Genomic DNA, 16,375 nt, shown 5'->3' with positions numbered 1-16,375 from the left:
TATGTACTGGAAGGTTGTTGAGAATGTCATTTGGTCATGGTTGTTGAAGTTGTTGTAGTGTAAAACAAAACTATTTTCAAGAACTGAATCACAGGGAAGATATAAGTGTTCTGCCTGCCTTTTGAGAGGGTTTCAAGAGCTAAACTGCCGTGTTCTTCCGTGCAGTATCTTTTTAGACAATTTTTTTGATTGCTCTTTTTTGCAGATTCCAGGAGTGGAGATACCGGGGGGAAGCATAATCCTGAATAAGGGATTTTGTAGTCTGTGCTTTGGATTAGCTCAGTTGACTCGTTCTCACTCTCTCTCTGCTTTCTGTAGATAGGAATATTAATTGCCAGAATTCTTCCATATAGAAGCCGGGCACTTAACTTCTGAAGTGCCTTTGAAAACCTGAGTGTTCGTCTACGCTGAGATGCAATTTTTGCATGTTGTAAAGCGTTTGAATTCTCAGTGGTTAAGGTCTTGATGCAGCAAGGTACTTAAAATTAAGACTTGAGCCTTACAAGCACGTGTTAAGGCAAGTATGTATGCACACATGCTCAGCTGTAGCAGTATGTCCTTATATATGACTGCTAGATGTAATATTTTAGATCTCTCTATATGACTAGTAAGTGTGTAGTAATAAATATGTACCTATAGATGTCTATAAATATGTATATATAATCCTCCATATATATATATATATATATATATATATATATATACACACATATAAATAATATTTATTACCACTACTGCAGTATTTTACCTAGCTCTGTGGCATATACAGAAAAAGGTATTTTTGTGTGTGTGGAGCAAAAAACTTGTGACCATAAGCAGCTCTGCTTCCTTTTATCTTTTCATGTCTTTCTCACCTCCAAAATAACAAAAATTGCCGCAGCGCCCCCTTCCCTTCTCCCCGCCCCGCAAACCCAGGGAACCTCTCCTCTGATTAGCGCCCGACACAGTGATGTAATCAGTGTGTGTGTTATCTTGCAAGTATGTCTTTTGTAAGAGTGTGTACAAATACATGTATGAAATTATAAATTGTAGTAAAACAGTTCTGTAATAACGCAATTAGAACTGTGAATATGCACTAATCCTTGCAGTTCTTAGTTAAATGAAGTGTCTTTGAAAATTTGAAAACTTTGGTTTTATGTAAACAGTGATCTCTTTGGTCCTGTAGAGATGTTTGTATTCTCTGTTGCTTTGTTTTACAGATGACTTCAAGCTAATAACAAAGTGAGACATGTGACTACTATATTCTTAAATAGTTGGAAAATCAAGTGATTTCTCTATTAGAAAATTGTTTTTCTATTAAATACTAGTAGAAAGCATAAAGCATTTATAAGATTTCTTACTGTTTAATTGTCACTGAAATGATCTTTGTGCTGTGTAAAAGGAGCAAGGTTACTAAGCATAATTTTTGTTTGTCTGCATTAACTAAATGAACTGTAAAACAAAGAAGTGCATTTATGTGTCCCTACAATACTGGCAAAAATTTATTATGCATATTTAGCTGTAATGTAGTTCCTATGTGAGTGTTCCATTGAAAACTTAACTTGGATACTCCTAAGTTGATAATGCCTCCTGAGCATCCTTTTATAAAGTTTAATATTTTATTCTCACTGCATATTCTTGTGACATTCATCATTGTGTGTTGGACTTGTGCACTAAAGGATGGAACAGATGTTGAATTACTGTTGTCTGTAGTCATTGTGTATCATACTTATGAGCAATCTTCCAAGCTGACTTTTGAACAGGAAACTAGTGTTATAGACTGTAGATTTATCAAGGTTGCCTATTAATCAGTGCTGGGAGGTATTTGTCACGGGCAGTCTAATGAAGGTTAACCTTTCCTGTTCTGTACTTCCAAATAATCAAAATATAGTTGATCAACCAATTTTTTTCAAAGTAGTTTTATAGCAAAAGATGCGTGCTACCATAGTATTAATCTGTTTAAAAATATATATTTATATAAAAATATTTATATGGGTTCCATCACTGGTTTTCACTGCCTTCTGGTTCTTGTGCATTTCATTAGACTTATCCGGAAAGCCTCAAAACAATCCATAAAATTGAAATGACTGTTTCAGTAACTGAATTCAGTAGCTGTTTATATTTCAGTTCAAAATGAAGCCAAGATCTTTCAAATTTTGTATGACATAAGAACCAGTGGGATAAAGTTACTGATCTACTGGAATAACTAACAAATGCCTGACAGCTAAGTCATGTGGAATGCAAAAGACTCTACTTGGTCCTTACCTCACTTGATCTGGTAATTTTTTGTCACCAGGCTCTGTTCTGGGGTCTGCATCTGTTTGTCCTAAGTTGAACCAGCTTGATTTGAAGTGGACTTGAAGTGGTATTCAGTGATGGAAATCCTGCTAGCGTTGAGTTACTGATCATCTTCCCCTGTGGTCAATTATTGGGACTGATCCTGTTCAGTGTCTTCAGTAACCTGGGCAAAGGGATGCAGTGTGCCCTCAGCAAGCTTGCAAGTGACCCCAAATCGCTGTAAGGCAAGGCTGCCATTTGGAGTGACCTTGACAGATGGGAGAAATGGGCAGATGATAAACTGATGAAGCTCCCCGGAGACGCATGCAAAGCCCCTGTACCTGGGGTGGGATAACCCTACGCAGCAGTGCTGGATGTAGACTAGGGCTAGGAGCAAGGTTGCCGGAAAGGAGCTGGGGTTCTGGTGGGCAGCAAACTGAGTGTGGAGTTTGGGAGGCCCCGATGCCCTGTTCAAATGGGGAAGCAACCCTGCTCTGGACTGGAGGTTAGACTAGATGAGCCTTGGAGGTCCGTCCTAACCCAAATTATTCTGTGATTCTAAAACTAGGCCTTTAGTGACCGTAAGAGTTAAAACTTGCATGTAAAAATCATCCAGTATGTAAATGTTTCTATTACCTGTGCGATGCTGATTAGCACCAATTTTTCATTTGAAATGTAATCATAGCTTTTTCTTTCCTATTTTCTGTTAGTGTTTATTCCTTTCAGGTTATTTCAAAGGAAGTGTACCACTAGTATTTCTTCTGTAGCCCAAAATTTCCAGTAGTAATTAAAAGGACAGATAATCTTTAGAAGGATTTCACAGTGATAGTGCTTGCATACTTCTTTGGGTGACTGGGGTGGTAATCTGAGAAAGATTGGATCTTTAAGTCTGGGAAAGCTGTCCCCATCTTAACAGGAGAAGTTGGGAGTACCTGTAAATTTTTGATTTACTTATTCACGAGCAAATCACAACGTTGCAAGATTGGGAGTATGTTTGATATGTGTGTATTTTTATCAGCACTTGATTTTTTGAGGAAGTCCTGAGATACAAATAAATGCTGGATCAAATAACTGCTACTTCTGGACAAGCTTTCTTCCCCTGTCTGTGCTCCAGGGATGTGTATTCAATGTTCCTGTGTCCTGGACACCTTGACCCTTTGCTTTATCTTCCCATGTTATATAACCTGTAAGAGTTGCACACCAAACAGCAGATAATCACAAGTCTGATGTTTAGGAAGGCGGAGACAGTAAAGTGATGGCTGAGGGGTGTTGTCAAGTCTGTCCAAAAATCTTAGTCTTTTGTATAGATAGTGTAATTCCAAATGAAGTATTATGACAAACCAGTTAGTTTCTCCTTGCTCAAAAATTCAACTTGAATACCTTCTCTATTGATTAATTTGTACTGCAGACAATCCCTCTTAAAGGTTACATAACTGCAATTTTTGCTTTCTGCATGCTTGCAGATATTAAATTGATCTTTGACCGTTCTCTAGTAGTGGGACTTAACGGGGACATGAAGCATTTTCAGAGCTCTAATTAAGGGCCTTTGTAAGTCATTAAAGATTGATTCACCTCCCAGGCTTTACGAAGCATGTCTCTGCTGAAGCACTTAGCAACTATGTGCCAGAAGGGTTCCTCTCCCTTGTATTTGGTGAAAAGAGGGGGCTGTATCTTTCCATTGTGTCTTTCTTAATCTGCCTGTTTTCTTTGATAGTCAGTCAAAACCAATAAGATGACACAACCTAAAGTTTCACTTTGATAGATGCTTTCCGATTGCAGCACTGTCCTCCACCTCTCTGGGACAAGCAAATTGAGCTGAACTAGGGAGTTCGTCGTACTTAACGTTATATGGAAAATAAGCAGTTAATTCTGACCTATATCTATCTGATGATTCCTCTTGCCTTAGATCCCTCTAAGTACTTAGACAAAGAGGGAAACCAATTTTGGGATAGGCATGAGTGGTCAAGGACTGGAACAGCTAAAGGAGCTGCTTTCTTCAGGGACAGAAGTTTAAAATGAGTATAAAATTGGTGACACTAACATCCATGGTGAGTCAATATCTAAAAAGTCTTTATGTAATAGCTGGATCTTAAATGAGAAATTTTTTTTCTGCTTGAGGAGGTACTATTTTTTAGTTAAGATTATGCATTTAAACTATGACATCAAATTACTACTTTAAATGTACATATTTCACTGCCATATTAAGGCAGTTATGAGACTTCATCTTTGTATAGATAATTTAATGAATATTTCTGTAAATAAGGCCTTTCAGTGGTACCTGCTCTGCTTTTATACTTCTTGTCATAGTGTAACAAAAAGTCCTGTTTCTTTTAAGATTTTTCTTCTGATTTTTTTCCCTGAATTTTTCACTGCAGATTTGATAGTTCTCTTTGGCCAATAGCAGAGATCACCATCCACTTTCACATTTAGGATCTATGTAGATCCAGAGGTAATGAATAGATAAAAACAAATAATGGGAACTTAGGATGAAGATGTGTCTCTGGTACCAAATTTGGTTGTTTTGGAATGCAGTTCTGTGTTAAGGGCAGGTATTAATGAAAATGAGTATGAGGGAATGTGATGGGTTCATGGCTAGACGTATTTCCCGATGTAAATGTGTGGCAAGATCTAATGCCTTTTTTTTTTTTTTTTTTTTTTTTTTTTTTTTTTTTTTTTTTTTTTTTTTTTTTTTGAGGCGAAAACTTCAACTTGCACTGACTTCTCCCTTTTAGAGCTATAAAGCTGAAGGTTAAATGACCAAGAAGCATTAAGTAGAAAATTCTACGTTGAAGAAACTGATCTTCAAAGTAGTTTCTTTCAATGAGAGCCCATTAAGGCATTCCTAGTGAACTTGTTCTTCTGTGAGTTACTTGAAACTGAAGAATATTTTTCTTGAAATACTAGAAATTGGATGTGCTTATACACAGTTGCTTTCATTTTTCCTGGGTGAGCTTACAAGGTAGATGAGGCTGTTGCTGTTTCAGTCCCTCTCTGCTATCTTGTCGAGATGGAGCCGTCTCTATCGTGCACCACAACACGTTGTTTCTCGATTGTTCTTAACATCAGCGACGCTTTCCCCACTGTGCAGTTTGTGTGGCTCCAGCCTTTGTGCAGGTACCTTGCCACAGAGCTGAGGGATGTGGTCCTAGCCAGTGCTCCACCTGGAACTCCTTCATGTCTAGCATGAGACCAAATTCTGTGGTCAGCTGGGAGTGCTGAAACTATAGTGGCCTGTTCAAGCTGTTGCAGTTGGACTTTATGGCACTGGCTGAAGGCTTCTGGTAGCCTTTGATCAAAGACTCCTTTCTTATGAAGCTCCCTCCCCTCCCTCCCCCTCACCTCCCAAGGGGCAGAGATGGAAGAGGCTGTTACTGCTGGAAGGTGTAGGAGCATCAGTCCTCAGTTTTTACCTTACATTCTTGATTTCTCGGTCATCATCTTGCCCTTATTTCCCCTTTCTGAAATAGGTGTATGGTACAGAGCTTCTACAAGCTACAGCTGAATATGAACATAAAATACCTTTAGAGCATTTTTGGGCAAAACCACTATAGCATCTGCTAAACAAGATGTCTCTCTGACTCTTCTGATTTGAAGGAGATCTTCTGATGTATTCCTCTGTCATCTTGAGGATACTATTCCAAATGATCAGCTATATAAGTATAGGGACACAGTGTGCTACTGTCATGAAATGCTTCTGAAGAAGGCATGGAGATGAGAAAGATTCAAAAACACTCAGTTGAATGCTAATCTAAGTTGCATCACACGTTTTGGTAAATTATGTTTGTACTCTTAGACTACGTTGCCTTGATTACAAATGCAGGTAAGGTGAAGAAAGTGTGACGTGCCTTGCCAGCATTCATCCTGTGGAGCGAGTGTGAAGCTGTGTTTATATGTAAACTTTGTGTAGTCGTGTTTTATGGGTCTGATTAATCGATGTTCTTAAGCACAGGCAGTCAACAGCAGCGAGAGACTACTCAAGCACTTTGCTGAATTGAGGCCTGCAGGGGGGAAAAAAAAACATACTGTTTGTCCAAGCATTCTTAACCTAACGACTCTATTTTAATTTGCTTGCAACTTGAAACTAAAATTTTGTCTTTTATAGGCCCTGAAGCAGGTTGTATATTTAGGTGATGCTCTGAAGTTATTTAAAGCTGTGCATATAACCTTGTATTTTGTGTGCAGATTGCAGGGAAATCTTACTGCCAACAATGACGGATCAGCTGAAGTATCACTTGGAAAGACAAGAAGATCTGGAGGCTTGTTGCCAATTGCTTAGTAACATCCTGGAAGTGCTTTACAAGAAAGATGTGGTTAGTATTTTGTGTTTGTGTGATGATTAGCACTTAAAAGAAATGTGTCCTGGTAGGACTGATTAAGTAGGTAATCACTTCTTATTTTTTCTCCCTTCTCTTCCCTGCCTCTTCCTATTTTCTACTAGCCTCCCTCCCTTTTTAAGATCTCTTTTTAGATATACAAGCATGTGTTACCTGGTTGTACCCTCTCATGGTGTTCCCTACAGTTTTTGAGGTGTCTCCCTTACAGCATTGTCATCCAATAACATTTTTCCAGACATTGATCAGACAGCGAGTTAAGCCTCTTTCTTGCATGGTGTCCACCCTCTGCTAGGTGAAAAATGATCAATTCTCCACAAACATTTTGGGAAACATACATTTAAGGTATATTGAAGTTGGCCTGACATGTATGAACACATACTTCATCGATACAGTAAACTCATGCAGCTAGTTAAAGTACCATTTAAAGTTGTATAGTAGACTTGGCCACATTAGGAAGAAATAACATGAATTAGGATGTGACTTCTTTTGTATGAAGGTGATAGCTAATATAGTTGTCTTAATGTTCAGAATATAAAGGCAAGATACAGCTGCACATGAGAACCTGTGTTGCGCTGCTATCTAGGTATGTATCTTGCATAATAGTCTGTTTTTGTCTTTTCTTGACTTCACACAAATATGCCAATATTGGTGCTTTACTGGAAAACTTTAAGAACTTGATGCTGTCTTAGAACAATAAAGAAGTATGGGCCGACGAGGCTGCTGTCTGAACCGTCAGTCCTGTGTAGAATCGTCAACTGATTTAGTGTGAAAGGACCTCTGGGGTCAGCTAGTTACATTGCATCTTTCTTGACTATGTTTTTGGATTGTTTCTGGTTTTGTTTCTTTTTTTTTTTTTTGAAGTAGTCAGACATAGCTGCTTCAGGGAGCAGCTTGTTGTTGTTGTTTCCTTTTTTTTAAAAAAGGAATTCCTGACAGCTTGGCTGGTTCCTGTCACTTTGACTGCGTTTCTTGCAGCAGCAGCAGCTACTGTCTTTCCACTCTCCTGCTTACGGAGGTGAGCCTGGCTGAAAAGTACTGCAGGAATGACGGGAGCAGAGCTGAGAGCTGGCCACTGCCGCCTGTCAGCGGCCGGCTGTGAGCCGGCTGCAGAGCATCCAGGAAGGAGAGATCCCTTTGCCAGTAGAGGAGGGGGATGGAGAGGGAATGTGCGGAGAGGAGGCAGCCACTTCAAGTGAGAAGGGACATAAAGACGTTGAAAATGGACAGGACAGCAGAAGAGCCAGGAATGCAGAGAATCTGAAACTCCTAAGAGAAAAATCCTAGGAGAGAAGGGAGAGCCAAAGGGTGGAGAGGAACAGTGTACTGAGACAGAGATGCATTTCTCCCTGAAGATGCTTTTGTATTAGAAATGTGAGCTTTATTCCAAAGACAGATCTGCCAGCAGCAGGAAGAAAAGTCTATATTGTAATAGTAGCTGTGGATGATGAAGGATTGTTCTTCAAATATGCAAATACATTGTTTTCATATATGCAAATGTGTCTTTGATACTTAAGTATAATCTGATGATCAGCCGGGGAGATTATTGCATGGATGTGAAGGCGAGGAAAAAATTGGTTCATCAGAAGTTTGTATAATGGTCAAGAAGCAATGCAAAGATACTGTTTTTTCTAGATAGTTATATAGGAAAATGCTTCTAAATGTTGGCCATAGAATTTTTTCCCTTCCTTTCCCACACATACCTCTGAAGTCTACTCCTTTAGACTAATGAAAATTGTGAAGAAGCCTGTTTATAAAGGGAAAGCTGGAATGAAGCTCATTGTTGTTGTTGCTTTTCCCCCTCTTCCCCCTCATCATGTTTTTTTGGCTTCAGCTTCTGTAGACCTTGTTCTGCCTGAGGTTCCTGAACTTCTTAAAAGGCTAGTTGCAATGAATATATTTCAACTCTCACAGAAAAATAGTGGCAAATCACTTCTAATATAAAAATATTATTTTGAAATAATTGCCTGAAATTGAGGCTCCTTACCTGAAATTTTGCTTTGTTTTTGTTGTTTTCTTATGGTTGAGTTGAATCTCTGTTGCAGAATAGACTGCCAAACCTTGGTGATGACTGTAGGCTTTTGAAGTTGGAAAAAATGACTTTGGAAAATGAAGATGTTAAGTAACTAAATGTCTTAGGCTTGCTTTTCATTTAGATAACTGCAACAGTACACCTAAATTTGAGTAGCATGTATTAATAAAATAGACTTTGGATGGTCTTTGTTAAAATCAGAGACTAATTTTCTCCTTTTTGATCAACAGCAGTAAGTGATGTTTTATTTAACTTTCACGAGAGAGATGGCTTTAAAGGCAAAGATAAATATTTGAATCATAGTGGTGTATCTTGTATCTAATTACCATCAATTTATTCTTTTTCCTTAGGGACCAACACAACGACATGTCCAGATAATCATGGAAAAGCTATTGAGGACAGTAAATAGAACAGTCATTTCCATGGGACGTGATTCAGAGCTCATTGTAAGTGTCTCTTGATGTAAACTTAAATACCTTTGTCACATCTTTTTGAACCTGAGTGTAATAGGATTTAAATCCCAAGTGATGCAAAGCAATCAAAACCTCTGTAACAGTCTTTCAGTGTTTGGTAAGCTGTAAAATGTTGGCTTGTAATTTTTATGTAACTTACATAGGGGAGAGAAATTACTTTAAAAATATTGGTGACCAAGTGATGAAGCAGGTTCGAGATGTTTGTTAACCAGAGTGAGGTATTTGTAATTTACCAGCTGAAAAATGTGGAAATGAAACAGCCTTGCATGTCTGTTACTCCCTTGGCAATCATTTGATTCTGCAAGCGTTTACTTGCTTTTTTGACTAAGACCCATCTAATGTGGATAGCTGCAGTATTTGAATTACTGTAGACCCCCAAACTACTACTTTTCTGAAAATCCAGAGAAAAGATTAATACAGTAATTGCAAGTTAGCACAAGACTTTGCAGTGGCATGGCTTATTAGAATACTGTGATTTAGAAGCCTGTTTAATTTTCTAGCTGGGTCATTAATATTGGGCTAAGTAATGGGGAAAACAACCCTGTTCATATTCAAAACAGGTAAAGACCATTAGCTATAGACCTCTAGATGATGGAAGTGTGTTCTGGGGAGTCTCACTTTGTGTTTGCCGTGTCCCTATACTCTTAGGCATCCACAGCTGGCTTTTAATACACAGAAAAGAGGTCAAAGTGGGCCGGATTTTTCATCTGTCTGAGTAGCTGTCCTTATTTATTTGATCGGTTTGGATGTGTTTGGGTCTACCTTCCCCCTCGTCCCCTATCTTTTTAAGCCCGGCAAAAGCCATGCTCCTTTCTTCAGAAGTATTTGTCACATCTGAGTGCATTAGCACTGTCTGTCTCCTTGTCCACTGTTTTTTCTCCTATGTTATTTCTGCCAGTAATTAGGCAGTGATATTTCCCTTTTTATTATAAGGTTGTCTGTCCTCAATCCATCTTACTTAGTTCACCTATTGCTGTCCCTTTTACTTGGCATATATTTGTGCTGGTGTCTGCAAGTATAATACAATTTCATTGTCTTTCAGTGCTTCATGCACTAACATTTTTCCTGTCTTCTACTTTCATCACTCTGATTTGCAATAATAGTTTTTGTCACCCAAAAATGATAATAGATCACCAGATCCATTGTTGGAGCAATAAATAGTTATAAGTAGCTGTCATTCTTTCAGACTGTTAATGCTGGAATCTAGTAACAAGAAAAAAAAAGTCCAAAGACTTAAGTATTGTCACTACTTTTTGTATAGATAACCATAGAAATTATTGATAATACGTAGAACAGATACCTTAAACTGTCTGTTTTGTACAAGAGTACAAAACTTCTTTCTACTTCTCCCATCTGTGAAATAGGACTTACAAGACATGAATACAGGAAGTTTCTACAGTTATACAGTATGTGAATTAATTCCTGTTTTGAAGAACATGATTTAGATATTAGTTATCCCTTTTTAATTTAGCAAATTATATTTGAAAATGTCTCCTGAATATATTTTAAACTCAATACAATTGTATTAAAGGTACACACAGTGATCATGAATATAGCTTGAAATGATTCTTTCTGCAGACACTATAATTAGGTAATAAGTCTTAATGGGACTAGGTATCTTCAAGGAACACTTACTATTACTTTAAAATTCAGTCCATTGCTGAAAGGATCCTCCTGTGATCAGCTAGTAACGCTTCATTTTTGTGGTGTCAAAAAGTAGGAAGAATAAAATGCAGCTGCTAGTTCGGGAGTATAACCTGACCCCTCTTGGATTAGCACCAATTTGAGTTTATGCATGAACTATTCTTTTGTCAATGCTGGCATTGTTTGACCTGGAATTGAAGAGAATTAACTCTACAGGACAAGTAGAAGGAAGCTATTTTTAAAATAAAGGATCTCTTTAGATCCTTAGAAGGATCCTTTATCTTTTAGATGAAGGAGGCATAGTTCGAGTAGGGTTTACTTTCCCCCCCGCCGCTTGGTTGAAAGGAGTAAAACACAGAACTTTAGCTAAATTTATATATGGAGTAAATTGCTTACATTGATAGAGTAAAAATGGCATGTCTACACCTTGAAAAAGTGCTTAGCTATGTCACCTTTTCCAAAGCCTGACATTGTTGTATAATGCATTTTAAATATAGAAAAGGATCTTGAGAGAGAATACTGAAAGATTGGTATTTACTGCTTTAAAATTGCACTACATATCCATTAAGATATCAGCTGATGGTTTCAATCTGGAAACATTCCTATGAGGATCTTGCTTTGCAAAGCTCTAACAAATGCAAACAGCAATCCTTTTCATCAGAGATAAAACTTGCTTTCTTTTAGGTAGCAATGCAAGAACATAAATTCATAATCTGCTTACAGTGTTAATAAAGTTTGTTCAATTTCACATTCCTTATATAATTTGATTCTAATCCCTGTGGAACTAGTGACATATGGACATTCATGAACTGTATAATCACTAAGGGTAAATAGCTATTTTTATCTTATACTTTCAAATGAGAATTATCTTGAAATAAGAGCAATTACAAAAAGGAAAAGTAGACAATGAATAAAAGAGCGGGAAGGAGTAGAATAAAATCTGTTTTGACTGTAATCTTGGTGGGAGTTGGTAGCAATATATTTGTTAAAGTTAATATTTGTGACGTTGCTGTCTGTCTTCTAGCCTCTAGGACTTGTGAAAATATCAATTTTATGCTAGTGCGGAAGAGCGTAAGTATTAGTTCTTTCAGAACTAATCAGAAGAACGTTAGTATTAACTAAGAGTTAAGCACAATCTGACTGACTTAGTTGTGTTGTTTTCAATGAAAGCAGTGGATTTATATATCTGGAAATTAGCATTACTTCCCAGCCTGCCGTATCAAATGATATCAGAGAACACCTTTTTACAACTTTAGTACTAGCTATTTTTGACTACATTTTTCCTGAAATTCTCACTTTGATTTTACTTTATCTGTTTGCTAAATGGGTAAAAAGGCTGTATTTAGAGCAAAGGCAAGAACTGGATATAATTTTTAGCAGTTGTGCAGTTTATTGCTCAGTTATGTGCAGTCACTAGAATAGGGAATAAAGTGCAAGCTTTGTGTGAGTACTCTGACCTTTTTATCAAAACGACTTTGAACTTTGCCTCCTTCCATATTTTCATGTGTGCGTTCTCTAGTGCCGTCTGTGACCATTCCTGGCTCCTTGATGGTCTATTTTGTTTTATTCTGGAGAAATGTGCTCTAACCCTTGTACTGGTAGTGGAAGCAGCAAGGCTGCATTCTGAGTTGTCTGATGTGCTTAGAGTCAGCCCTGCTTTGGTTGCAGTGAGAATTTACCTATACCACCACCACCACCTCTTTCGTAATGGAAAAAATGTTACTTGGAAAAAGTATAGCAAACATGCTTTGAGTCTTCCCTAAGTATAATTTTAAATCTCTTGTCTAGTGACTTTTGAAAAATGTTAGGTTCCCTGCAAGGCAACATATTAGCATCCTTCAGGAAATCAAAGCTGACCGGATAGGATGTTAAGGCCAAAACGGATCATGTGGGCTCCCTGCTTATTTGTGGTCAACAGCTTGCTATGTTTTTCATTTACAAAGCCAAGAAAAAAAAAACTCAGTTGCTGAAGCCTTAAGTTTCAGAAAGTTCACCCAACCTGGGGGTTTGGTTGCTATATATATACCACTTTTGGAAGATGCTTCAGTTGGCAGCTTTGTGTAGCTCTGGGGTCATTGTTTCTTACAAGATAATCTTGATTCCTTCATATAGTGGAACAATTCAAATTCCACTGAGATGCCAGACAAATGCCAACTCAGATATTTAGAAGCAAAAGATATGGGAAGTAGCTGTACTCCTGAGAGATTGTCCTTAAGAGCAGTGACTCTGAAAAACGCTTAGTTTAGTGTCCATGGTGACCAAATGAAGTGGGCATGAACGCTCACTGCAGGAAAAAAAAAAACGCTTTTTGGATTCTCTGGACATGTATGAACAGGACATAGTGGATGGGAGAGGGATTTCTTGGCTTTATTGATGAATGGGATGTTTTTCTCATTTTTTTCCCCCTACATTTTAAAAAGAATGCAGTAAGATCAAAGTTGAGTAGCTGCAAAAATTACCAGAAAGTTAAGTGGGGAAGTAACTAAGGATAAGAGAAGTGAAAGACTCCAGCCTTCCCAGGTGACTAGAAAGAAGATGTAGAGGTGCCCCTTGGTTGTACTGAAGGGGAATTTCTGTGGTGTGAAAACGGCACCTGTCAAAGGGGCAAAGAAAAGAAAATGACTGATGGCATGGGAAGGTGAGAACTTTAAGCACGCGCTTTGGGCGTGGGAACTAAACAGTGGAATAACCCATCAGACAGTGGTGGGTGCTCCATTTCATGAGATCTTCAAGACAAGATGCTTTTCTGGAAGGAGTAGCTAAGAGAAACATGAGTTATTGGTGGGGACACTGGAAAGAGTTCTACAGCTTGCATTATCTATGAGTTCAAACTAGATGATGTAATTTGCCTTTCTAACCTTAATTAAGGATTTTAAGGTACAGTGAGTTCCAAGTTACTATGTAGAATGCTTCATTTTCTTCACTGCACTTTCACGATGTAAGAAATCATACTTGTATTAATTTGCGTATTTTCCTTCCTTGCAAAAATGTTTGAGGTTGTGATGCTAACTGATGTTGCAGAAGTTGAAGTGATATTTGAATGATGGTAATGATTCTGTTCCATCACTAATATCAAGGCTTTTTTACGTTGTAAAATGAATAATATTGCGGAAGCAGCAAATGGGTATGAATATGCTGTACCAATGTTTATCTAAACAAACTGCATTCACCTTAATAAAATGGCAGCCTGTTTCTAGCACTCCAGTTATTTTAATAAACAGCAGTTGTATTTTATGGATACTGAAATAATACTAAAAATTGTTTCATGCAATCTGTTTCATTTTGCTAGAACAGAATTGTGAGGTATAGCAGTAATATTTTTGTGGCAATCCAGTTAACAAATTCAGGTAGTAGTACATAATGTGTGCTATCACACAGATGCTAAAGAAATAGTATAATCTCAAACTGTTCTTGACTTCTAAAGTGTTCATGAAAATGAATCTACTTGACTTTTAAAAAGTGATTAAACATTAGAACATAGAGCAAAGTTAACAGCATAGACGATTGTTTTGCATCTGAAGCAAGAAAAAGCAAACACTTTGTACTTATGATATGATTTTTCGGTTTTAATCATGGTTTTTTTCAGGTAATCCTGATTTTTTTTAAATTGCTTTTACAGTGATTCTTTAAGGAAACATGTGATACTTACACGAAGTGTGTTTCCTAGTAGTTCTAAAACAAAGAATGTAACTGCTTAATGGAAATTGTTTAGACTCAGAAAATAGCAGGTAATATAAAATCACTGCAGTATTTATTGACTAGAAAATATTTTAAGCATGATATGGGAGCAGTGCACATAGTAAATTGGTGTATGAAAGTGCATGATACTGTAGTGAATTCAGTGAAGCTGTGTTATGTGCCACATTGAAAGTGAAGATGCATTTTCTCTGTTATACCTGCATTCTTACAAGATCTACATTAGGGTAAAAATAGCTCCAAGTCAGTCACATTTAACTAAAAGCTCTAAAGAATTAAATTTCTCTCGATATCTAACCTGAGCCTGAGTGATCCTAAACGTAATACAATATGATACATTTTACACACTTGCAAAAACATTTTATTACAAATTACATCGTATGGTATGATATAACATAATATGTAATTTTAAGCAAGACTATATGTATGTTAGCTTTTTCATTTTAAAAAAATGTAAAAAATTAAAAATTTGCAACTTGTTTAAGAAAATAGCCTGGACATGTGTAGAACACTCAGTGAGAACCTTCACTTTTAGCTCTTAAATGTTTCACCAGTGAAACTTCCTTTGTCATTTTGAACGATTACAGAATACTGGTCCCTGGAGGAATCAGTAACTACACATAAAAACATTTCAGAGTTTTGTGCCGGAGTCCCTGCACACAAAAACGCTTAGAATAGGTTTATGGGAAAAGCTGCTGATTAGTTGATACCAATTATTTGTAATTGTTCCCCATTGAGAGAGGTTTGATTTTATTTTCTTAAAAGGCCTGGTGTGTTTGCATGCATGAGTTCATTAATCATTGCCTCTATTTTAAAATATTGAATACTGTTGTATTTTTCTTCTTATGTCCTTATTTGATATTTCTTTGTTTAGGAAAAATACTTTTTTTTTTTTTTTTTTTTTTTTTTTTTTTTTTTTTGGTATTTGGGTTTCTAAAACATGTAAGGTGGGCTGTTTTGTAAACAGATTACAGCTTTAATTAAAAACGATATAAAATACATGAAACATTTTTTCCATATGAAACAATTGCACTTCCTTCCTGGTACCCAGGATCACCTTTTTGAATCCTTTAGCTTTCACAGAAGTATTTCAGGATATTGTTTACTTACGGATGAGAACTTGTAGCCCTCTTGAAGTTTACTACAAAGGAGGTGAGTTCTTCACTAAAGCATACTGAAGTTGGTTTTGAAGTGGACATAGACATCTTCCATATCTGTGTTCTTGTATTATTTTTCTTATTTTTTCCCCAAAGCAAAGAAAAAAAATTCCTTTTTTTTTTTGTAAAATTAGTCGCTGATTCGATCTTGAGAGGAAAAATAGCATAAATGAAAATATTTCAAGTTCTTAGTAAATGCAAAGTCTTCTGTAAATTATTATGTTTCTTCCACCTTTTTTTCCTCCACCTAAAGACTGAAGAATAAATACCTTAATGATACTGTGGGATATGAAGTATCAAACCCAATATTTTTTGAACCAGTTTGTCACATGAGACTGTACTACTCAAATTATCTTCTTTTAGAAAAGAAAAGGCAAGATTCCCACTCCCTAGCCAGTTCTAGCATTAAGCATTTTTTCCCAGTTATTCTACATAAGAGTTTAAAAACACTAGCAAATACATAAAGAAAAGGATCGCAGTGATTCAGAGCAAGATTTTAAGTGTCATTAAAAAAAAAGGGAAAAAATTGATTCACGTTTCTTCCCTAAGAGTATTGGCTAGCAAGTACAATTAATAGATCATTTACATATGAATTTATAATATGTTTGTTGGGAAGCTCATCTTAGAAGTCCAGCTAAATAAATACCCTTGAAAATTGCCTCATCCTTCTAAACAGGTTTCAAAGCATAATGCATGCTATAAAATTTCTGGTGCCTTCTGCAATTGTGTACAGGTTTTCCAAAGACTATTACAAAAAGATACTAAATTATGGTAAATGCCAACCAC

At 36.8% G+C, this 16,375-nt stretch overlaps 1 protein-coding gene across 2 annotated transcripts in view; it reads left to right on the top strand.

Annotated features, from left to right (window-relative positions):
• The window catches only part of DOCK1 (dedicator of cytokinesis 1), a 298,286-nt gene that overhangs the window by 88,463 nt on the left and 193,448 nt on the right, over positions 1 to 16,375 (top strand). For both annotated transcript variants that reach the window (XM_062580681.1, XM_062580680.1), the window contains exons 26-27: positions 6,439 to 6,566; positions 8,970 to 9,065. In XM_062580681.1, the coding sequence (XP_062436665.1) occupies positions 6,439 to 6,566; positions 8,970 to 9,065 (224 nt within the window). The remainder of the gene's footprint in view (positions 1 to 6,438; positions 6,567 to 8,969; positions 9,066 to 16,375) is intronic.

This window comes from Rhea pennata, chromosome 7 (genome assembly GCF_028389875.1).
Source record: "Rhea pennata isolate bPtePen1 chromosome 7, bPtePen1.pri, whole genome shotgun sequence".
Lineage (NCBI taxonomy): Eukaryota > Metazoa > Chordata > Aves > Rheiformes > Rheidae > Rhea > Rhea pennata.
The sequence above is the reverse complement of the archived record's forward strand: the minus strand, read 5'-3'. Positions and strand labels throughout refer to the sequence as shown.